Raw genomic sequence first — 24667 nt, 5'->3', positions numbered from 1 at the left:
TAAGATCAACACAGGAAGAGCCTCACTTCCATGCCGCCGCCCCCTTAAAGAACACACGAGCTGCTTCACGGAAACAATTAGAGGGAGGGGTAGGAGTTTTACGCAACAATAAAACAAAGCCAGTAAATTCCTAAAGACTTCTCAGATTTAGCTTGCATTCCTGTATCTCATACTTACCAGGAAAGTACATTCCTCTTTTTAGCTGTTTTTTCTGACCTTAGGCTCAAGAGAAGCAGCATGCGAACCCCCGATCAGCATCCCCCAATAGAACATCTTCTTAACGTCGCTTCCGCCTCCGCCTCTTTGCGTCTCTTACTTTCGCTTTCCTGCGTCACATTTGGCGCGCAATTTTTCCCGGGGAACGCTCGAAAGAGGCGGGGCGTTTCTGGCTGAAGCTTCTGATTGGTTAGCGCGCTCACGCGGGCTCCGCTGGTGGCGCGAAGTCTTGTCTTTGTCTGTGCCGGAGTAGCGAGGGCAGAGCGGCTATGGAGTTGGTAGCGGCGGGGGAGGCGGGGCTGGCAGCGGGCGAAGGGCCGACACCGATCCGCGATGAGGTGGCAGAGAAGTGCCAGAAACTGTTCCAGGACTTCCTTGAAGAGTGAGTGGCGATTGTGGGGGGGGGGGGGGAGCGGTGTGTGCGTCCGGAGGGCCTGGATTCGGCATCTCCCTGTGGGATGGTTCGGGGGTAGCCTTTTAATCCCACATCCCGTCGCCGGAAACATAATGCAGTCCTGGAAGCACTTTCCGTATTTGAACAACACGAGATCTGCATAGCTTTGTTCAATGTACACCTTCTTTTGACTGAGTCCTGGTTAGATTCAGTGGACTGTGAGCATGCGTGGCATCTGGCCGTAATGGTGCTGGTGGGGGTGAATAGTGTCCATTTACCGTCTTCGGTTGCTAAAGCTAAATCGGACTGGTAAGGTTCCCTTGCCGGATACCTGTAGCTTGCGGCTGTTCCCTGTCCCTACAGAGACTGTCTCGTTGCTTTCTCTGTCTACCAAATACTGTTTTAAGGCTTGCTGAGCTTCATTATTGGATTTTATTAGGTCTTTCTCCCAACAGTGGTAGTTGTAGCCGTATTGCCCGGTTTTCTTTCCAGGAATACAGAACCTTCCCTTGCAGAGTACAGAGGACTATTTTCTGTTTTGCCAGAAGTAAATGTTTCAGTTTTAGGAAAAAAGCACTTCCAAAGTTCCAGTCCCATGAATGCATACTCCTCCATCATGTCAAAGCTTCTGAAGACTATTTCTGAGTAAGCAGGTATAGAATCAGACTGCAGTCTTATGCCTGTCCTACTCAAAAGTAGATTCCTGTGGAACTCAGTGAGATATATTTGAATCTAGTCTTTAACCCTGGATTTCAAAATGAACTGCTGCATTTGTTTTAACGTGCTATAATCACACAAGTATAATGTAAACCTTTAACGGGAGTTGACATTTTATTTACCTAATCAGCTGATTTTCATGTTTAAAAAGCCTGATGATAATACAGTAGTTTGTGAACTGAAGTCTCTTGAATAGTATGCAAAAGGGGTGTGTTAATCACAGAGGAAACTATGGCCTGAGTAAATAGACTGTACTACAGCCTGTAGGTTTGGTTTAGCAAAACAGAGTGTCTTTTGTAATCATAAAAGAAGAAACAGTTTTCTTTTTAGGACTGTTACCACGTAATGTACATAATGACTGCAGGCAGTTGCTACTTGGGAAATGCATCTGCAGAAGCTATTCTTTAAAATCCTTCCTTTTTCAGATTCCAAAACAGTGATGGAGAAGTTAAATACTTGCATGATGCAGAAGAGCTGATCCGCCCAGAGAGGAACACCTTAATCGTAAGCTTTGTGGATCTGGAGCAGTTCAATCAACAGCTTGCTACCACAATCCAGGAAGAGTTCTATAGGTAAGAATATCCCACAGGTCGGATAGCATCGTACTTTAAAGCTAATAGCATTTTATCGAGTTGCTGGCCTAACTATCACTAGCTTCCACCATTCTGGGCTGTATTTGAAAAGGTTTTCTGTAATATTTATTTGCTTCGTTTATACTTCAACTTTCTCCCCAATGGAGACCCAGAGCAACTTGCATCATTCTGCTCTCCTCCATCTTATTATCACAACAGCCCTGTGAGGTAGGTTACAGTGAGCGTTTGTGACTGATCCATGGTTAGCCAGCCGGCTTCCGTGACAGTGAGGATTCAAACTTGCATCTGTGGGGTCCAAGTGTGACCACTACATCACACTAATTTTCTTTATCAAGGAACGCACAGCACTTCCTTATAAATGAGTTTGCTGGTGTTCACGCCATTCTCACGTCATGTTCTCAGGGTACGTGAGTCAATCCGTCTCCAGTTGCTAAATGATCAGGAGTAACAACAGAGCCGCTGTTGTTCTCCAGTCCATTGGAAGCTGTACCTCTGTTCTGAAGTGGGGTTTGGTGCGCCAGCTGTGCCAACCAAACCACTGTCTGGAAGCACTATTTTAATGGTATTTGTATTTCTGGCACAGAAATGTTAACAATGCAAAGTATAGTCAGGGGTATTAAAGTGTTTTAAGGCAATGATGGTACCTTTAAATTATGAGCAAATTTAAACCTAAAACGTTTTTGAGATTTTTTTTAATTCTTGGAAGAGAAGGCAAATGGCTTTGTTGAGCTACAGTTTCACATTTGTGTTGGTCTTTCTATCTTGTATCTGTGTTCGGGTTTTACTTCAGTATATCCCGAAGTTTGAAAATGCATTAGAGATGTTTCTGACTTGAACCACAGGCTCAAACATATTTCTTCACTGAAAATCCCCTCTCGTTTTTCAGAGTCTATCCTTTCTTGTGTCGGGCCGTGAAGACTTTTGCCAAAGACCATGGAAATGTCCCTCCCAACAAAGACTTCTATGTTGCTTTCCAAGATCTACCTACCAGGCACAAGTAAGAAACATTCAGATTTTTCGATTAAACTGATTCTGTAATGATGAATTAAGATAACAGCAATGTTCCCTCTAAGCTATGGAGTCTTGTGAGCAAAAATTCTACTTTGTGAGCTACTGGCATTAAAGTTGTGAGCAGCTGATTTGGCTACAGCATAAATTGGTTTGCTCTGGAGTCATCCTTTCTGAGCTAAGACAAAAATGTGTGAGCCAGAGGCTCAAAAACCGTGAGCTAGCTCACACTAACTCACCTTAGAGGGAACATTGAATAGCAGTAGTAAGGAAATGATGTAGCAATGAGATATTCTGTTCCTGAGGATGTGTCCATGTGGTCCTTGTTCACAGTGAAGAGCACTCGTTTGGCACTGCTGGAACTTTCATATCACAGGGTGACAGTATTGATACTTCATCTTGATACCTTGCCATGGCCAGTCTGGCCACCTGGATCCATGCTACCATAACATCGAGACTAGACTACTGTAATGCACTTTACATTGGTCTCCCCTCAAAACCAACTCAGAGGCTCCAGTTGGTGCAGAACACCATGGTTCACCTATTATCGGGAGCTAGATGGGAGTATGCATATTAGTCCCATGCTGCAGTCACTCCATTGGCTGCCCATCAGTTACCAGGCTTAATTGAGAATGTGGGCTATCACATTCAAAGTCCTCCATGGCTTTGGTCTCTCCTAACTGCGGGATTGTCCCTCTCCCTATACTTGGCCATCGCAGCTTCTCTCCTCGGAGCACGGTCTTCTGCAGGTGCCATCCTGCAAATGGGCAAAACCAACAACTGTCTGTACTGTACTGTACAGAATGGTTTAGAAAACTACTTGGGTAAAGGTTTAGGGACTGCTGTGTGTAGCTTGTACTGGCTACAGGTATAAATAGTAGGCTGTTACTATATAATTTTTGTATCATTTCATGTATCATGTTAATACTTATGCTTTTCTCCAGTTCTGTTATCAGATTTCTGGTTAGTACCAGATTTCTGCAATACAAATTCTATTATGGCCCCGGTCACACGGCAAAGTTGCCGCGGGAGAGGCACGGATGGTGGATGGATTATCCAGGTGTGATCACACCCCAACATCTGGGAAGTGGAGCGCACCCGTGGCTTACCGCCGACAATGCGCCTTAAAAAACTAGTACCTCCAAGGTACTAGTAAACATTTGCCACGGGCTGCCTCCAGACGCCCGTGGTGCGATCGCGCCCTTGTTTACCTGCCCATGCCGAGGGAAGGACCCGTGGTGTGCCGTAATCGCGCATCAAACTGCGCCGGGGCAATTAGCCACACCTCCCCTCCCCGCGATATCCGGCCTGTGTGACCGGGGCCTATATTTCTTTACTGAACGTCCCATCCTGTTGATTGTATTGACTTACTCAGTGTAATATGTCTTGAGTCCCAGTGAGAAAGGCGCTCTATAAGTAATGCGAATATAAGAAGAAGAAAAAAGTTTGAGTCCAGTGGTACCTTGAAGACCAATGAAGTTTTATTCAAGGTATAAGCTTTCGTGTGCGCGCACACACTTTTTCGGGTGCACTGAAATGGAAGTTGCCAATCCACCAACTTTATTATGCTGTATGTTAATTTGCTGCTCGGCCTCTACCTATATGTATGGACTGGCAACTTCCATTTCAATGTATCTGAAGAAGAGTGCATGCACACAAAAGCTTGCACCTTGAGTAAAACGTCGTTGGTCTTAAAGGTGCCACTGGACTCAAACATTGTTCTGTTGCTTTAGACAAGCATGGCTCCTCACCTGAATCTATCTTCAGTGAATAAAATAAGGTGCCACTGGACTCAAACATTGTTCTGTTGTTTCAGACAAGCATGGCTCCCCAACTGAATCTATCTTCAGTGAATAAAATAAGTCTGCCTAAATGGGGTACTGGGAGCTGTGTACAGATGACAGCGAAAGGAGCGGGTGATACGAAACGCTGCACCTCGTCATAGTTTCTGTTTTTAGGATCTGTACCCCCTTGTGTCTGATGTTGCCAAAAACTCTAAAACCAAACATGTGGAACATCTCGCTGCTCTGTGCCCTCGTGCATGTGGAAATGAGTTTTCCTCAGCTTCGGTAATTTGTAACTGGAAGCTTAATAACTGTGTTTCCATTTGTAAGTCACATAGGCTGAGAGCAAGCTGTTTCCATATGGCTACAGGTTTGTTAGATTTTTTCCCCCACATCTTACTGGAAGTGCAGCTTTGAATGGTTGCTTGTTTGTGCCAGTTGTATTAAATAATTACTGCATGTAATCTCATATATTTCCATTTGGCATTTGAATCAGGTTGAATAAGATACCCTACTGAAATCTTAAAAGTCATGGGGAACAATGCTTACTGCTAGCAGCTCTCCTCCAAACTTCCCTTGTAAAGACCTGATTGCGTACTTGGCTTTAATGTCATGGAAATCAACGCAGCAGATGCATCTGTTGGCTAGCAGCTAAATAATGTGAGCACAGCAGGTACTCAGCTCTTGGTAGCTACTGAACAGTTTGTACTTGCCAATTCTTGCTTGCCTTAGACAACAATGGGGTGGGGTGGTACATAGGCAGCTGTTATCTGATTGCATGGATCCTTTCTTAAAGTAGGAAGGCTCCTATGTTTGCTTTTCTTCCCCGCAGGATTCGAGAACTAACATCTGCTCGAATTGGCTCGCTAATGCGTATCAGTGGGCAGGTGGTCCGCACACACCCAGTTCACCCAGAGCTTGTCAGTGGAACGTTCCTCTGTCTGGATTGCCAAACAGTAATAAAAGATGTGGAGCAGCAGTTCAAGTATACACAGCCCGGCATCTGTAAAAACCCAGTCTGTGCCAATCGGAGGCGGTTCCTCCTGGACACCAACAAATCCCGATTTGTTGACTTTCAAAAGGTAATCCATTGATAGTTATTTCCACTCAGTTTTCCTGCCACTAGCATTTTCAGGATACAGATAGGATCTGATACCAGGCTGGTCTTTCAAGGGTATCGTCAGCATGTCACTGCGAAAAAGGCGGTTCTTCTTCCGTAAAATCTGTTGTTACAATCCTGACATGTGTCTTTAAGAATAAGCAAGGTTTTCAGACTTCAAAGTTTGTGTCTGTTTCATCATTGAAGTACACAAGAACATAAGAGAAGCCAATGTTGGATCAGGCCAATGGCCCACCCAGTCCAACACTCTGTCACACAGTGGCCGAAAATACCAGGTGCCATCAGGAGGTCCAGCAGTGGGGCCAGGACACTAGGAGCCCTCCCACTATTGACCCCCCCCCCAGCAACAAGAATACAGAGCATCACTTGCCCCATATGCCTCTGCTCCATATGCTTATCTAATTCCCTCTTGAAGCCGTCCATGCTTGTAGTAAAAGATGATGCTTGTGTATAATCTATCCTTGGCGCCATCATGCATTTTCTGTTGATGGGAAAGCTGTTCAACTATCCAGTCTCCCCACAGCACCAAAGACGCAGCATGGAAACTGAGGTGTTTAATGGTTGGCATTAACAGTTGCACACAGTTTGTGTGCCGTCTCCTCAAAGTGTTTTTCGCATCTAGGCATTAACACTTAGAATCCTTGGTTGGAATGTGCATTTGATTGTTGCATAAGCTTTCAGCACAGCAATACATTGCAGGCTGAAACTGAAATTTTGAAAATTCCTGTTTATAAGTTCTTCACTTTTTAAAAAGACAGATACAGAGAAAAAAATGAGCTTTTAACTCAGACATATGTCAGGCGTTCACTGTGGAGTACTGCTGCTGATTCGGTGTACTTTCTCTGCAGCTTTTAATAGCAGCTTCTTCCCCTTCTCCCTCCCCAGATTTTCTTCCTCCACCATTATCAAGAAAAGGGCCTCCTTTCCTGGTGGTGTTTTTTCTCTTGGGGCTTGCTTTCTGCCTAGAGGGGATGGTTAAAACTTGATGCTGGTAACTAGAAACATTAAAATTCTGTGCACTGTTAAAAATTAGAGATGGTACTTTGGAATACAAAATGTTTTCAGTCCAGATGCTAGAACCTTTTGACTATAGCTTTTAACCCTTCTAGGTAACATTTGTGCACACTTCATTTCGGTAAAGCACATTTAGTTTTCTCCTCTTTCTTCCCATTTCAGGTTCGTATTCAAGAAACGCAGGCTGAGCTACCCCGGGGGAGCATTCCTCGCAGCGTGGAGGTGGTCTTGCGTGCCGAAGCTGTAGAATCTGCTCAGGCTGGGGACAAGTGTGACTTCACAGGATCCCTCATTGTTGTGCCTGATGTGGCCCAGCTTTCTACCCCAGGTTCGTAGTAGGGCAAGAAGACTGAAACTTGCGTGTTTACCTACACCCTGCATAAAAGGCTCCTGCAAGCAGACAGCTTGCCCATTGGGGTGAGGCTAAGTTACTGCTCCCAATGATAGTACTTTACCATGTACCAGTTTGGTGTAGTGGTTAAGTGCGCAGACTCTAATATGGGAGAACCGGGTTTGATTCCCCACTCCTCCACTTGCACCTGGCTGGATGACCTTGGGCAAGCCGTAGTTCTGATAAGAGCTGTTCTTGAAAAAGAGCAGTTTCTGCCAAGAGCTCTCAGCCCCCCCTACCTCTCAGGGTGTCTGTTGTGGGGAGGGGGAAGGGCGGGGTATAAATCCAATCTCTTCTCTTCCTCTTCTTCTTAATGTACATGCATGCAGTGACCCTTTTCTATTCTGAACTGGTATAGTTGTAGAAGAGCTGGAGGTTAGCACAGAAGTGCTGAAATGACCACACATTCTTGGTTTTGCTGTTCCAGGCGTAAGGGCAGAAACTGGATCTCGCGTGAGTGGGAAAGAAGGTTATGAGACAGAAGGTATCAGAGGACTTCGTGCTCTTGGAGTCAGAGATCTGTCCTATAAACTGGTCTTTCTAGCCTGCTACGTTGCACCTACAAATCCAAGAGTAAGTCTGACTAGGGAAAAGTAGCTTTACAGAATTTTCTTGAAGATGGTGGGATTAGGGGTGTGCGTTTGGTATAAACCAAACCAAATAAATACCAAAAAAATACCTTATTGGTATTTTTTTGGTATTTATTAAGGCTGCGGGATTTTTTGGCTTTTATTCAGGTGAGCCAGCCCCAGCCAAAGTGGCATGCAAAAGAGGATCAGCTGGGTCAGCTCTACGCCACCTCTGCTGGGGCTGGCTGGCTCCTCTGGCAGCTTGGTTTAAGCCAAGTTGCAAGAGAAGCCAGCCCAGGATCGACAGGGGTGGCGGGAGCTGACAGCTCCGTGCCGCCTCAGGTGATTCTCCCTTGCCCGCAGGCTCAGCTGGGGCTCTGCTGGGCAGGTTAGTTTAAACTGCTCTGCCCAACAGAGCCTGCAAAGGAGCTACTCCTGTGGGGAGAACACTCTCCAAGGCTAGCAGAAAGGAAGAGGGGGCAAGATCTGCAATCTTCCCTCCCTCCTTTCTGCTGGTTGTGGCTCCTGAGGGCAGCAGAATTTGGGGGGGGGGATCTCCTTTCCTCCTTTTTGATGGCGGGCTGCCAAGCAGAGGCTGCAGGGAACTCGCCCTCCTTCGAGTTCACTTACATGCGGTTTGGTTTGTGAAAGCCATTTAAAGGGAACGTTAAATGGTTTTTGCACATGAACCCGGAAGTGTCATGAGTTCACCTACCTCCAAAATATTTCCCAAATCCCTATATTATACCAATATTTGGATTCGGGAATATCGGGAAATACCTATATTTTTCAGGTTCAGTACACCCGAACCCAAAAAATACACACACATACACACATATATATAATTTATATTTATACATTGGCACACCCCTAGGTGGGATTTTATGTACCTGGGTGTCTTTTACCCTATTCTAATTTTCTGATGCTCACACTTTGCAGCATTTTCCTTTAGTTAATTTTCTTCCGTTAACATACTGGTCCTTGCGCTTGTGTCTTTCCAAGCTGATTCAGAAACCATTTTTGCAAATATTACATTTATATTGTAGATTGTTTTGAAGTGAGTTTTTTTTTAAGACTTAATTAAAAAGTTCATATCCTACTCCAGTTGTTCTTTTGTTTTGGTGGGTTTGTGTTTAATTAAGACTTGGTCTTGACAAAACTAACCTCACAATGAATCTTGTCATTTCCTTGACTCTTTGTAACACTTTTGTGCTGGATTTACCCGTGCAGCAGAATGAGAAGGCTGAAGTGTGGACTATAACCTGTAGCTGAGTACCATATTTTTAAATTCTGCAAAATGAGCACAGCTGAGAGAGTGCTGGGATACAGTTTTGCTCCCTCGTGTGCTAGGTTTCAAACTGAAGAGGTTTAAAAACAAAACAAACCCCTTTGGAGTACATTCTTCTTCAGGGGCGGGGGTGTATTGTGTCTCACTGTGATGAACATTCCCCATCCTTGCCTCCAGGGCTATTTTTGGGCAGGAACACACAGGAACAGAGTTCCGGCTGGCTCCCAAGTTGGCCACGCCCAGCAGGAACTCATTAGCTTAATAGGCCACACCCAACAGCAGAAACTCATTAGGATTGGCTACAATTAGGGGTATGTGGCCTAACATGCAAAAAGCCCTGGGTTTTGACAACAAACAAGATAAAGAGAATAAGAAGCAAAAGGTAGGTGTGGCTGGATGACCACGCTTCTGGTAAAATGGGGGTGTGGCCTAATATGCAAATGAGCTCTGCTGTCAGGGTGTGACCTAATATGCTAATGAGTTCCTGCTGGGCTTTTTCTACAAAAAAAGCCCTGCTTGCCTCACAGCTTAGGCATGATAAGTTGTTTTCAAGCCCTCGCTATATTTTTACATTGATCCTCCTTCTCCACCCCACCCCCGGAACCTTCTTTGTTTAGTTTGGCGGGAAGGAGCTTCGAGATGAGGAACAGACTGCAGAAAGCATTAAAAACCAGATGTCGGTCAAAGAATGGGAAAAAGTATTCGAAATGAGCCAGGATAAAAATCTATATCACAATCTTTGTACCAGCCTGTTTCCTACTGTACACGGTAAGACCTCATCATAGGATCATCTTGCATTCATGATAGCAGTGATGGCTGCTGGTGACTAGAATTTAGAACACCTGCTAGCTTTTGAGCTAGCTGAATCCCTCATGTGGAATATTTAGCTTCTTCCATAAAGATTTGGTAGTCCTTGTGAACAAGAGGTAGGGCTGCCAAGTCGCCCCGGGGGGGGGGAAACCCCCGCCCCAGTGGCCCGTTCCCCGATGCTAGGGAATCGGACCCCGGGGGGAAACCCCGCCCCAGCGTGCGCGTCACTAAGGTTTCCCCTTGTATGGTCGTGGCCCCACCCCCAGCGTGCCTGGCGTCATAACGTCACTTCCTAGTGATGTGCATGCGGTGCGCGTGCGCTTTGCATGCGCACACCAGGAGCCACCCGGGAGTCCCCCGCGGAGGAGGTGAATGCCCCTTGGCAACCCTAACAAGAGGATTCAGAACAGCTAGAATTGTAGTTGTTGTTGCTGTTATAAGAGGTTGTTTAAGGTAGTTATAGATTGATCTTTACGAAAGAAACTGTCCTTAGACAACATGGATCTGAATAGTTACAGGCCAGTGTCCAGTCTTCACTTTGGAGGAAATGTTTTGGTGAAGATAGTGACCCAAGAATACCAGATATTGCTGGATGAAACCTGAGTATCTATATGCTTTTTAGTCAAGATGGAGTCCTAGCTATAGCACAGAAACCGGCTTGGGCACCAAGTTACGTGATCTGTGCTGGGTGACTCATGGGGAAATGATTTTGTATCGGTCGTCCCAGGTCTCTCAACAGCCCTCAGTACCATCAACCATGCTATCCAAGCCATGGAATTGGGAATAATGCCCCAAGAGGAAGTAAAACAACTACAATATAATGAAACATGGATGGAGAAAAGGCTGGCAGATTTGGAGAACAGTTTCAGATGTAAAAATTTAAGATTTTGAGGATTTGAAGAATCTGTGGAAGGCTCCAATGATTTAACAATTTTTATAGCAACATGGCTAGCAGGAGCTCTGGAATTGGAAGAGAGCCTTGTGCCTATATCTACTAATCCACATGGTCAAAGCAATGGTATTCCCAGTAGTCATGTATGGCTGCGAGAGTTGGACTATGAGGAAGGCCCAGCGCCGAAGAATAGATTCTTTTGAACTATGGTGCTGGAGAAGACTCTTGAGAGTCCCTTGGACTGCAAGAAGATCAAATCAGTCAATCCTAAAAGAAATCAACCCTGATTGTTCCCTGGAAGGCCAGATAATGAAACTGAAGCTCAAATACTTTGGCCACCAAATGAGAAGGGAGCACTCACTGGAGAAGACCCTGATGCTGGGAAAGATTGAAGGTCAAAGAAGACGGGGACGGCAAAGGATGAGATGGTTAGACAGCGTCATAGATGCAACGAACATGAAATTGAGCCAACTTCAGAAGACAGCGGAAGACAGGAGGGCCTGGCGTGATCTGGTCCATGGGGTCGCGAAGAGTCGGACTCAACTGTGCGACTGAACAACAACAACAACTTGTGCCTATAATCAAAAGAGCCCACAGAATAGGACCCACTCCTAACACACGCCTTAAGTTTCCAATAAACATTATAGCCTGATTTCTCAACTTTCTACGAGGGTCCAGAAATTCTGATATACAAGAGTCCTGATATACAAGGATGTGAAAATACAAGTCTTTCAAGGTATGTCTACTGAGACTCTACAAAAAAGGAGAGAACTGAAACCAGTCACAGAAGCATTAATACAAGCCTGTTTTCAAGCAAGGGAACCTTTACCTTTACCTTTTACCTAAACATAAAGGCACACATCTCCAAGCAAAAGATATGGAAAGCAGAAGGATGCTGCTGAAATCTTTACATTTGAAAAGCCCACAAGACCCACCAGAGAGACCGCATAAAGAAGAAACATCAAAGACACCAATGCCACACAAATGGAGCAAAATCCCAATTAAACATTCATCCTAATGAGTCCTTTGTAATTTAAGTATATATACTATGCTGAGATAAAATAACGTAGAATTTCCTGAGGGTTTGACAGGTGTCTTTTCCCACTAGTTAAACTAAATGGTGGAGTGATGGGTCAAGGGTTCCTGTATTTCGTTGCCCGGATAGTAGGCAATGCTAGTGCCCATCTCACCTATACTCTGTTTAAACCTCTTCGAATCTCTGGATTTTCTATCAAATGTTGTAGCTACAGGTATTGGAACCAAGGAATTTTAACTTTAGAATCTTTTCAACTATATGTCCTTTTCTAGTTATATCAGTTAATCTTGTTAAATTGAGTGTTCTCCATATTGCAAATGAGCCTTTTTCTCTTCCTGGATGAAACCAGCTCTGTCCTAAAAAAGAGGAGGCTGTGGAGATTCCCGGAGCCAGTATTTTTCTTTTTTTGTAAAGTGTTGTATAAATAAGCATTATGTTTTATTTGGGGTGATCTTTCTCCTTGTTTATTCCAAATAATGTCTCTTAGCAGCACCCTAGTTACAGCATATGTTTGTTCTATTTTTGCCCACTTGTTAGATTCTGTATGCAGGTGATATACAGCACTGTTGCTCCTTTCCATACAATTCCAGGAATGCTGTAAATGAGATGAACCAATATCTAGATTTTGTGAAGTACTGGATATCAGTTGAACCATAATCTAATCAAGATGACAGTGCAGTGAACGGGAACAAAAGCTGATCCAGGAAATGAAATTTGACCAGTTCTAGGGAGAGGTTACTCTCCTCGTGAAAGATCTTTAGGGATACCTTTAGACTTTATGTTGTCCTTGGACAACAAATGTGGAAATGTGCTTGGACCTCTTTATTTATATCACACATTTCTGTCACCCAGGGTGGCTAACAAATATGAAACATTTAAATGTTAAAAATCTGTTATTAATAACACAGCACCAAATTGTAGCTCTGGAAAAGCTCAGTCCCTGGTGTAAAGTTCCCCCCAGGTGAAAGCACCAGGTTGCAGCTCCATTCCCAAGTTTGAGCTGCCAGGCATAGGGCTAAGTGGGTGAAAAATCTCCATCCCCAGTAGAAAGTTCTCCACAAGGTTTCTTTGCCAGTTGCACCCATTTCTGGAGAAAGCTGATCTTACCACAGTTACATATCCAGACTTGACTGATACAACATACTGTTTAGGGCTGTTCTTGAAGATGTTCGGAAGCTACAGCTAGTGTTAAAATACAGCAGTTACTGGGACATGCCACTGTTGTCTCATGTTACTGTATTGCATTGTGAACTATCTGGGAGACCAGATACAGTTGAAAGGTAGTCTAGAAATATACTACATCAAATGAATAAGTAAGCATAGAAGAAAAGAACTGCAGTGGCGTGCGCACAGTACTCATTAGCACTTTTAAGAGTTTTCCTGTACAGTACTCATTAGCACTTTTAAGAGTTTTCCTGTTTGTTTTCTTCTAAACATCTGCTTATCATTAGAATGATCCCAAAGAAACAGACAGGAAATCTTTTTTGCACGCATAGGGTTATGTTGCGTGTGTATGTGTGGTATGTACGTGTACATGTTGCACTCACTGGATCGTGAGCAGCTGATACTTGTTATGGCTCAGAATCTTGTTGTGAGATTACAGGCATGTAATGTTTACCGTGCTGGGTAAACTGTACCCTAGTAGCAGATCTTAAGCTTGGACTCTGTTCACAGTCATTTTCAGCCGACTCATTCCTGTTGATGGCAGTGATAACCACCTTGAGTTCCAGTGTCCAGGCTTCAATGACTTTGAACTGTAGGCTTTGTCTGATGTATTGTAGAGAGCAGTGAAGTCTTAGTGAGACTGAGGATGTTTCTGTCAACACACATCACTAAATTGATGGTGCTCAAGTTAGAACACTAGCATGGCAGCTATCTGTCTGTGTTCAAAGAAAGAAAATTTGAATGCCCAAAGCCTTGTTTAAAGCCACCAATTGGTGCGTTTCTAGACAGCAGCTAGGGTTCAAAGCTATCTTGTATTCTGTAAAACCAACTGGGAACTGGAGCTTCTATAAAGTATTTCATGAGCCAAACTGTTACTTATTGTGACACAGGTAATGATGAAGTGAAGCGTGGGATTCTGCTCATGCTCTTTGGTGGAGTTCCCAAGACAACAGCTGAAGGCACTTCGCTCCGTGGGGATATCAATGTCTGTATTGTTGGTGATCCAAGTACTGCCAAGAGTCAGTTTCTTAAGTAAGTCAATTTCTGAAGTGTTAGACTTTCAGTAATACATTTAATGGTAGAGTTCCTATACCTAGTTAAGTGGCTGCCTGCCTGGATATGTATGGACTAATTGTTGAGAGGAATTTACAGGTAATTTGGACATGGGAATCAGAGAGTTACCCTGCCATCCCAAGTCTCCTGGTCGAGTCAGGCACTCAAGATGCGAATCCAAAGTAATACGGTGACTGCTTTGAATAGTCTGCAATAAAATGGCCAAGAGATCTTGAGGGCCTTAAGAGAGCTTGTTCCTTGTATCCAGGAGTTTTATCATGTCCCTTAAAGACCCTCTTTCGCTTCCTGTCCCAAAAGAAAGGTCTGTTCTTTCCCTTGGCCCCTTAAAGCTCTATAGCTAGGGTGGGACCTATTGTGTGTGTCAAGTTGCAACTTGATGTATGGTGACTCTGCAGGGGTTTCCAGGCAAGAGATGCCTGCCTCTGCGTAGCAGCTCTAGACTACCTTGGCAGTCTCCCATCCAAATAGTAACCAGGGCCAGCCCTGCTTAGCTTCTGAGATCTGACAAGATCAGGCAAGCCTGGGCCATCCAAGTCAGGGTAGGCTAGAGCCATTCATATGTCTGTGCAACTTGCTGTCTTCATGCCTGGGAGATGAGTCAGACCCACCAGCCCGCAGATCAGTCCCTCTTCTTGAAACATTTGCATGCCTTTTGAGAATTTCATTTTAAACGGTGAAAAAAGTTTGTAAAACTCCCCTTTCCCCCATTTGACAACCTACTAAGATCCAGGACCATCAACTCAAGCAATATTTATGAGACCCCTAATAGAAGGAGAACAGTGGGAAATGATACAGGCAGATTTTCTCATACTGCTATCCCTCCTGTTTCTTGCAACGTACATACCTACCTTAGTCAATCTTGGCTTTAAAAAACCCAGCTGGAGGCCATTCTGGCTTGCCCTTCTTACAAATTGGCTACTTAGAGCTGTTTCGTCTGTGCCGATGTCTTGCAGCACGCAGTCTTATGCTTATTCCACTGTAGGCCCATTGGCTTCTGCATAGGATTGCACTGTGAAGCTCTGCTGTTTTCTTGAGGGTGGGTTGTAAACTTTCTGATGCGGATCGTTGAGGTTGCCTGATCCCTTATTCATCCACCTGACAGGCACGTGGAGGAGTTCAGCCCCCGGGCTGTGTACACCAGTGGAAAGGCCTCCAGCGCTGCTGGCTTGACTGCTGCCGTTGTGAAAGATGAAGAGTCCTATGAATTTGTCATTGAAGCTGGGGCTCTGATGCTGGCCGATAATGTGAGTGTCCTGGGGAGCAGCAGCAGCACTTCAACCCTCTAAATGTGTGGCAAAAGATTGTTTTGTTGTTGTTATCCAGGTGCGGATAAATCTAGTATCTGCTTTTTTGTGTAGGGTGTGTGTTGCATCGATGAATTTGACAAAATGGACATGAGAGATCAAGTTGCCATTCATGAGGCAATGGAACAGCAGACTATCTCTATCACTAAAGCAGGAGTTAAGGTAAGTGGCTCTTGACAGCACGATGAATTAATGTACATGGTGCTTGGGAGAGCTGCTCAGGTGAGCCTTTGACCCACTCTCTGTTTCCTGCCACCCCTTCCTAGGAATCAGCTTTATCCCATCAGTAGAACTAAGGAAACTTTCTAGTTCCTGCAAAACCCTCCTAGAAGATCAGTCTGATGATCTTACTTTTAGAGACGTCTTCTTCTGAAATGTGAGTGTCCTGGGGGGCAGCAGCAGCACTTCAACCCTCTAAATGTGTGGCAAAAGAGAGGGCCGTTTTGTTTTGTTGTTGTTAATCCAGGTGCGGATAAACCTAGTATCTGCTTTTTTGTGTAGGGTGTGTGTTGCATCGATGAATTTGACAAAATGGACATGAGAGATCAAGTTGCCATTCATGAGGCAATGGAACAGCAGACTATCTCTATCACTAAAGCAGGAGTTAAGGTAAGGGGCTCTTGACAGCATGATGAATTAATGTACATGGTGCTTGGGAGAGCGGCTCGGGTGAGCCTTTGACCCACTCTCTGTTTCATGCCACCCCTTCCTAGGAATCAGTTTTATCCCATCAGTAGGACTAAGGAAACTTTCTAGTTCCCGCAAAACCCTCCTAGAAGATCAATCTGATGCTCTTACTTTTAGAGACGTCTTCTTCTGAAATAAGTAGATATTAAGTTTGGTAAATATTAATGGCTTGCAGTGGAAGTAAACTGGTATACAAGGAAAAGGTGATGAAGGTCCTTGGGATATGTAAGCTTGTGATCCTGTGCATGCTTACTTTGGAGTAAGACCAGTTGAATTCAGTGGTGCTTCTGAGCAAACATGCATAATAGATGTTAGCCTCTATTTAAAAGCGCATAGCTTCAGTGATGAGTTCAAGCATATGTTAGCTATAGGGCTTCAGCTTTAAATTGTAACAGTATATATTTCTTCAAGGGACTGCTCCCATACAACAACCAAGAGGCTAGCTTGCCAGTATTAGTCTTTATAGATGTCAAATGGAAATGCAGTAATTAATCCATTACTGTAACTATGTACTGTTGTTATTAATGGACAACTGTTCCCTGTTACGATTTTGGAAGGTGGTGTGCTTAATCAGAAAGAGATCCAAGCCTAATTGGAAGTGATCATCCTGTTTTCCCCAAAAGTGTATTTCTTCATATAACAATTCTGCTTGCTTAGAAAAGCTCTTTTTTCCTTATTATCAGGCTACTTTGAATGCCAGAACTTCCATTTTGGCAGCAGCAAATCCGGTTGGCGGACGTTATGACAGAGCCAAGTCTCTGAAGCAGAACATAAACCTGTCTGCCCCCATCATGTCCAGATTCGATCTTTTCTTTATTCTGGTGGATGAATGCAATGAGGTAAAACAGAATACACAATTGAATGCAGAGTATTGTAAATCAAACGTATGCAGAGTATAAAGCTATAAACAAAGATAAAAGCCAGCACGTGTAGATGTTCCTGGCTGTTTCCTTCTCTTAAAATGTGCTGCATCGCACAGAACTGAGAAAATCTGATGGAGACATTCATACTCCACATTAATACTTATTAGACATTATGTTAAAAGTTTTCAGTTAAGGCATTTCTGTCTTGTATGGTTGCAACGACTTACAGCTGTGTCTGTTCCAGGAAACAAAATCAAACATATCAAACGTAAATCAAACGTATGCAGAGTATAAAGCTATAAACAAAGATAAAAGTGTAAATATATAACTACTTGCATAAGCAGATGTATGTAGAAATATCTTTGCATCTGGTACTCTTTCAGCAGCCAACTAAGGGGTAGACTTTATAAAATTCAGCAGCTTATTAGAATGTTATCCAGTTTTTTTAAATGGAAGGCATATTCTATAGCAATTATAGGGATAAAAATCTGTGTTGAGATGCAGAAAACCTCAAAGATTTCCTCACTGATTGAGATGGGATATTGTCCAGTTATATATTAAAATGCAGTTTTCTTTTGTCTAGGTTACAGATTATGCCATTGCTAGACGCATTGTGGATCTTCATTCCAGAATAGAAGAATCGATTGACCGCATGTATTCACCAGATGATATCAGGAGGTACCTTCTCTTTGCCAGGCAATTTAAACCCAAGGTAATGGGACTTTCCAGAACTGGAGGACAGCATGGTGTGGCACAATGTTCACTGATCCAGAATGTTGTTGTGGTTACTTCACCTATGACATATTTGCAGTCATTGCTAAAAACCCAAGTACCGCTCAGTCTCCTTATCTAGAATGGCCTGTAAACTGGGATCTAATTGGATTGGTGGTGGTGGTCTCAGGCAATTTAAACCCAAGGTAATGGGACTCTCCAGAACTGGAGGACAGTGTTCACTGATCCAGAATGTTGTTGTGGCTACTTCCACCTATGACATAGTTGCAGTTATTGCTAGAAACCCAAGTACTGCTCAGTCTCCTTATCTAGAATGGCCTGTAAACTGGGATCTAATTGGATTGGTGGTGGTGGTCTGATTCCATTGTCTGATCAAGTAAGCAGCACTTTTAAAGTGTATTTGAACTGAATCTCTCCTAATAAGTGATAGTGTACATGCAAAGTGTTAATAAAAGATCGTATCTTAATTCAGAGGGAGAATTCAGCTTTCAGTAGGCAGTTTTCACAGGATTGTGTGGAAGTGGCACCGTGCCACCGCAGCTCTCACCGCTTTTTCTTCTGCCAGCAGATTTCTAAAGAGTCAGAAGACTTCATCGTTGAACATTATAAGCGCCTACGCCAGAGGGATGGCTCTGGTGTTACAAAATCATCCTGGAGAATCACAGTAAGACAGCTAGAGAGCATGATTCGACTGTCGGAAGCGATGGCACGGATGCATTGCTGCGATGAGGTAGCTGGACTGGGTGGAATTGCTTTTGGCGTGGTTGCTGTTTCCTGGGGTGCCAGCACGTGTAGATGTTCCTGGCTGTTTCCTTCTCTTAAAATGTGCTGCATCACACAGAACTGAGAAAATCTGCTGGAGACATTCATACTCCACATTAATACTTATTAGACATTATGTTAAAAGTTTTCAGTTAAGGTATTTCCGTCTTGTATGGTTGCAACGACTTACAGCTGTGTCCGTTCCAGGAAACAAAATATTTATAAATGAAATTTTGGGCCGAAGGTTTTGCGTTTCATGCACAATACTAACTTTCCTGATCAAGAATTCTTCATCATTCAAGCTTGTATATTCATATACCAGCTTCTTAAGATGCCATCTTTATTGGTATCTTCATTGTTGCATAAGCATTTTGTATTAGTTATTTACTTTATTAGACCCATTATCTGACTCTTAGGCAGACAGAGGGGATGGGAAATTGGTTAATTACCATGAAAGCTTGTTTTCTGGTGCTGTTACCAGGGGTCATTTCGTAGAAAAAGAGGTGCAGGAGCTCATTAGCATGACTTATTTGCATATGCCACACCCCCTGGCATCACTGGAAGTGTGTCAGAAGGCCACACCCACTGCTCAGGCTCCACTGGACTGTTTTGGATTGCTAGCTATTTGGGGGGGGGGACATGCAGATCTGACCTCACAGAGGAGGGAGAGCTTGTACCTGAATAAAACTTGGTCTTAAAGGTCGCACGGGACTGTTGTGGGATGGTACGCATGGGGGGGGGGACGCGCAGATCTGCCCTCACAGAGGAGGGAGAGCTTGTACCTGAAGGTGGGCCGGGGTGGGGCTCTGCAACTTACCTGGCGGCTTCTTGCTCCTCGTGGCCCGACTGAGGGCTGCTGGGAGCAGGGGGTGGGGCTTGTTGCATGTGCCTGCCCCCTGGGCTTCTTACTGCCGGAGCTCCGCTTCTGTGCGCTCCCGCAGGAAATGACCCCTGGCTGTTAGTTACCTTCCATGGAAACCTAACAATGCTTGCCAACATAAACTCATTGGAGAGGAATAAATGAAGAGACTTGAGTGAGGTTTTACGAAATTGTTGCAAGCAAAGAATGTATTTTGGCTGTCACAGGGAATTTAAGGGCTGGTTTTGGATAAAGCTTACCAGTTTGTTTTTTTCAAGTGTCAGGAGGATGGAGAGTATGAATGTTTGATCTCTTTCCAAGAGAAACAGTTCTTTGTATCTACATTCATCTGACTCTTAAACATTATTACCAGGTTCATCCAAAGCATGTGAAAGAAGCCTTCCGGTTATTGAACAAATCTATCATCAGAGTCGAGACCCCAGATATCAATTTAGACCAAGAAGAACAACAGCCTGTTGAAGAGCCTGAAGCACAGGATGGAGTCACTGGTAGGTATTTGGACAAGTAAGTCCCAGATTGTTGCTCTACCTGTTTCGGCCACTTCCTGTTGCATGCACAGGATCTTACAGTTCCCTGCTTTCTCTCCAGTGGTCCCCTGATTATTAAAACACTGATGCCAGAGAGGTTGCAGAACTCTTGTGGGCAAAAAGCCATGCAAGGTTGCTGTGAGGAGGGGAACCCAGACAAAACGGCTGCCCCTTTCCTCTTCCAAAAATTCCATTTGTGCAGATGCAGTGCCAACCTGCTGTTTTTTCTTCATTGCAGGCTTCCCAGCCACTTGACTTTTTGTACATGCAGTTCCTATAAACTATTATCACTGACACCTGGAGGGTTTAAAGGGGCCGCTGGCAGAAAGTAGAGAATGGGAGTGGATCCAGTGGGGGGTCCTGCAGATGAAAAGGTTTCTATCTGCACAGTGTGACTTTTTCTCTTGCACACACCCCTCCCTGGGTTGGCATTTTTGTGGGCATTTTGGCTTGCAGCAGGATGAGGAAGCAAGAAGGTCACAGCCCACAGACAGGCGCTACTGGACTTTTAACTAACAGACAGATATTCTTCTGTCCCTGGAAATGCTACATCAGATCCTATTCACAGTTTGGCCCCCTGGTACTGGATGGCATAATATGCCTTGGTCTATAAGTCAACAGACCTGTTTAGAACCCTAAGAATCATTCTTCCCTTTTAAGAAGAGTATGTTTCTAGTCCCTATGGATTGTCTGAAAGCCTGTCTAGCCAGAAGGCAAGTAAAGTCCCCATGATTCTCAAGTCTTTATGGTGGCTTTAAGTGGCTCAGTTATGAATTTGAACCTTTGGAGCTGAGCAGTACCAGGGTGTTAGAGGATGTGTAACATCTGGAAGCCGCCAGTTGACATAACTGTCAAGGAGCTACTGCGTTTACAAAATGTTGAAAGTTAATTTTGGGTTAATAAAACAGACAGTTTAGTTCAAGTTCAAGTTTATGGCCCTTCGTGCCATGCTGTTCAACCTAGTCTAATGTATGCCTGAACTTTCCATGCTTACAGGAGATGGAGAAACTCCAGCTGTGAATGGCTTGGTGAATGGCATCAATGGCCACTCAGATGAGTTAAGCAAAGACTCAGCACCGAAGGTTTCCCTGCGGCTTAGTTTCCCTGAATACCGTAGAATCTCCAACCTCATTGTGTTGCACCTGAGGAAAGCTGAAGAAGGTAAGTGCAGATTTAATCAAGACTTAAGTCAGAGAACTCACGGAGGCCTCACCTCTCAGAAGGGAGAAAGGGACTTTGGAGAAAGTCAGTGCTGAAATGTAGCCTGTAGTGTCTAGCAATGTGGACAGGTTTATCTGTTAGGTCAAGAGCATCCAGACTTTGATCTGGAATCCTAGAATGTGGTTGGTGGTAGAAAGTGCCATCAGGTTGCAGCCAACGTTTGGCAACCCTGTGGGGTTTCAAGGCAAGAGATAAACAGATGATTTGCCATTGCCTTCCTCTGCATAGCAAACATGGTCTTCCTTGGTAATCTCCCATCCAAATAGTAACCAGAGTGGACCCTGCTTAGCTTCCTAAAATCTCACAAAATCAGGCTAGCCTGGGCCAATCCAGGTCAGGGTAAGGTAAAGTTGTGCCCCTGCTGGTGTGGATGGTTATGGCCCAGCCCGCTGTAAAAGCGTGCCATTCCTTGCTGAATTGTTACAATAGCTGTTTGAATTTGTTTTAAAGACCTATGAAAACAGGGAGAATGGTAGCGATGTCTCTGCTAACAGATGCTTCTGTTTCTCGACCATGAAACAACTGCAGTGGAGAGCCATGTTGAGAGGGTGAGCTGGACAGTCCTGGGTTCACAGGTGTAAATTTACCAGGGGACCTTTGGCAAGCTAATGTTCTGTCGGCTTCAGCCCATCCTATCCACTCTGCAACATGGGGATAAAAACACTGGCCTGCCTTCCAGGGTCGTTGTAAGGATTAGACAGGATTTACTTATTAAAACATTGATAACCCGTCTTTCCTTGTGCTTCAAGGCAGCTAGGTTCAAGGATAAGGCATAGGGAGCATTTTGAATACAAAGAGCTATAAAATGTTATATCAGCCCCTTTTAACCCTCTCTGCAGAAGATGATGATAGTGCCTTAAGAAGAAGTGAGCTTATCAACTGGTACCTAAAGGAAATTGAGTCGGAAATAGATTCTGAAGAGGAACTCGTCAATAAGAAGAATATTATAGAGAAAGTTATCCATCGCCTTACCCACTATGTAAGTCTGCTTTTGCAGGGGTCTGAACTGGCAGAGACTGATCAAGAGAGAGATCTTGGAGTTGTAGTAGATAACTCACTGAAAATGTCGAGACAGTGTGTGACTGCAATAAAGAAGGCCAACGCTATGCTGGGGATTATTAGGAAGGGTATTGAAAACAGATCAGCCAATATCATAATGCCCCTATATAAATCAATTGTGCGACCTCATTTGGAATACTGTGTGCAATTCTGGTCACCACACCTTAAAAAGGATATTATAGCTTTGGAAAAAGTGCAGAAAAGGGCAACTCGAATGATAAAAGGGTTGGAACACTTTCCCTATGAGGAAAGGTTAAGGCGCTTAGGGCTCTTTAGCTTGGAGAAACGACGACTGAGGGGTGACATGATTGAGGTCTATAAGATTATGCATGGGAAAGAGCAGGTAGAGAAAGAGGTACTTTTCTCCCTTTCTCACAATACAAGAACTCGTGGGCACTCCATGAAATTGCTGAGTGGTCGGGTTAGAACGGATAATAATGAGCTCCTGCACCTCTTTTTCTGTGGCTGGGGCAAGTGATGCTCTGTATTCTTGGTGTTTTTGGGGAAGGGCAACAGTGGGGGGGGGGCTTCTAATGTCCTGGCCCCACTGGTGGACCTCCTGATGGCACTGGTATTTCTGGCCACTGTGTGACAGAGTGTTGGACTTGATGGGCCTTTGGCCTGATCCAACATTGGCATCTCTTATGTTCTTATGCTGTACCGCATGGAGCTCCAAAACCCAATTCTGAGCTCTCTGGATGAAGAATGTGATAAATCATGAAACACAATTTAATGATGTGGCTCTTTTCTAGCATGATCCTGTGCATGTTTACTTGGCTGTAAGTACTTCTGATTCAGTGGGATCTATTCTCAGGCGAGTGTGCATAGGATTGGAAGCAAAGGCCTGTTGGCTGTAATCCATTTTGCAAGCAAGTTCTATTTAAAAAAAGACTTGGCAAACTTCAATAGTGGGGTCTGCATTTGTATTTGTGCATTACAAGCAGGTGAAGAAAGCACAGTGTTAATTACAATTAAGACATCAGTCCTAAATAAATGCAGTTCAAATGGGTGGTATTTACTTTCCAATCGGTATACTTATGACAGGGAAGTAAAAGATTTTGCAGTATGTGGCAATCTAAAAACATGGCTTGACTCTCTTTCAGGACCACATCCTAATTGAGCTCACCCACACTGGACTGAAGGACTCAAAAGAAGGAGAAAGCTTTGATGAAGACCCTTACTTGGTAGTTAATCCAAACTACTTGCTGGAAGACTAAGGGCTATGAAGCAATGCCATGTGACTCTCCTGTGAGAGACCAGTTTTCACTTCCACCACTGTACATAGCTGGTTAATTCAGAAGGGCTTTGCCACAGACTTCACCCTCTTTTTGAATGCCAAACCTTCATGTTCCCACAAATGTGCATTACACAAATAACAGTATGTGCCCCCCTTTCAAACAAGGAGTCCTGTGATTCCATAAGGGAGCTATTTAGAAAGGAGCTAGATTATCTGAAAGCACCAGGGTTTCATTTAAAGGGTGCATTTTACATTGTTTGGTTAGTTCCATGGTAAAATTTTATGCTATAGATTTCCCTCCCCTTAAATATCTTATTTGTGTAAATGAATAAAGTATTCTCTGTATACATGATTCAGAATGACTTTCTGTGGTTTGATTGTCTTTCAGATAGGTGTTAAGGGATTTTACATGTCTCTTGAAAATTACACTGTCAAGTAAGATTGAGATTCCTATAATGGCTCCTAAATTGTGAGCCTATGTTGGCTTGATATATTTTAAAGGATTTATATCCCTTCCAAAACCACCCCATAAATCTGTTCTTTGGCCTCCTGATCTCTAAGTAACCTTATCTCAGTCAAGGGTCTGTTCTCATGAAAAATGTGTACAGGGTGTGTTCTCCTTTTCTCCCTAAAAGGAATGCAGAATGCACTGTATAAGGAGTTAAAAGTGAACTATGAACTTTAATCTGGGATTCTAGACCCTGACCTTTTATCTGTTTGATCCCATAAAGGGAAAAAAAATGAATCTTGTTCAGAATGCCAGCTTTTTCTCTTGCTAGTATCAGATGATCATCTTATTAAAACTGCATGCTCTGGTAGCCTAAAGCCTTGAGTGATTTCTCTCTCTCTCAGATAGATCTCAGAAAGGGGGGGGTATATTAGGATTTTGAAAACTCCCGTAACAATAGGCTTTAATTGGTTGTGGCTTTTCAGTTAGGGAAGTGGGCATTGAAAAGGGGAGAACTGGCAGATGGGGAAGGATTAAGCAGCCCCCCAATGCTGATTGTTCCCACAAATGTCTTTCTTGGCCCTATTTCAGCACCTATAATATGTTCTTTGAGTTACAGAGATTAACCTAAAAGAGCCCACAGTACTTTTTTTTTTGTCTCAGGCCTTTGTTCCCATTCCCAAGCACAAGAGTTATGGTCTTAATATCCTGCTACTCCATCCAACCAATGGACACTTGTAGCAGCTTGACGTTACATCAGGTCATGGAGAGAAAAGGGGCTAATATCCTCTACTCCCATCCTCTTTTCTGGATCCGATTTGCAAAGCCCTTCTCCATTCTACAGCTCCATTTATTTGAGAAAACACACAAACCATGT

The 24667-nt window shown here is 43.9% G+C and overlaps 1 protein-coding gene across 1 annotated transcript; it reads left to right on the top strand.

Annotated features, from left to right (window-relative positions):
• Nucleotides 1-485: 485 nt before the first annotated feature.
• On the top strand, nucleotides 486-23639 carry MCM6 (minichromosome maintenance complex component 6). The gene is made up of 17 exons (XM_015417114.1): nucleotides 486-598; nucleotides 1753-1899; nucleotides 2807-2917; nucleotides 5545-5794; nucleotides 7009-7174; nucleotides 7665-7810; nucleotides 9712-9862; nucleotides 13887-14028; nucleotides 15173-15314; nucleotides 15429-15536; nucleotides 16745-16900; nucleotides 17508-17636; nucleotides 18225-18386; nucleotides 19651-19786; nucleotides 20822-20986; nucleotides 21886-22025; nucleotides 23209-23639. Exons 1-17 carry the CDS (start codon nucleotides 486-488, stop codon nucleotides 23320-23322), a joined length of 2478 nt encoding a protein of 825 aa, XP_015272600.1. The 3' UTR covers nucleotides 23323-23639.
• Nucleotides 23640-24667: the final 1028 nt, after the last annotated feature.

Source organism: Gekko japonicus, unplaced genomic scaffold (assembly GCF_001447785.1).
Source record: "Gekko japonicus isolate JY-2015 unplaced genomic scaffold, Gekko_japonicus_V1.1 scaffold883, whole genome shotgun sequence".
Classification (NCBI taxonomy): Eukaryota; Metazoa; Chordata; class Lepidosauria; order Squamata; family Gekkonidae; genus Gekko; species Gekko japonicus.
This window is presented reverse-complemented; position numbering and strand designations above follow the sequence as displayed.

Bases quoted from the DNA above. Each gene is read 5' to 3' on its own strand.
- MCM6 (XM_015417114.1), top strand. From the start codon at position 486: ATGGAGTTGGTAGCGGCGGGGGAGGCGGGGCTGGCAGCGGGCGAAGGG. The intron at 599-1,752 runs GTGAGTGGCGAT...TTCCTTTTTCAG, and splicing joins TTCCAGGACTTCCTTGAAGA to ATTCCAAAACAGTGATGGAG. The intron at 14,029-15,172 runs GTAAGTCAATTT...TCCACCTGACAG, and splicing joins GCCAAGAGTCAGTTTCTTAA to GCACGTGGAGGAGTTCAGCC.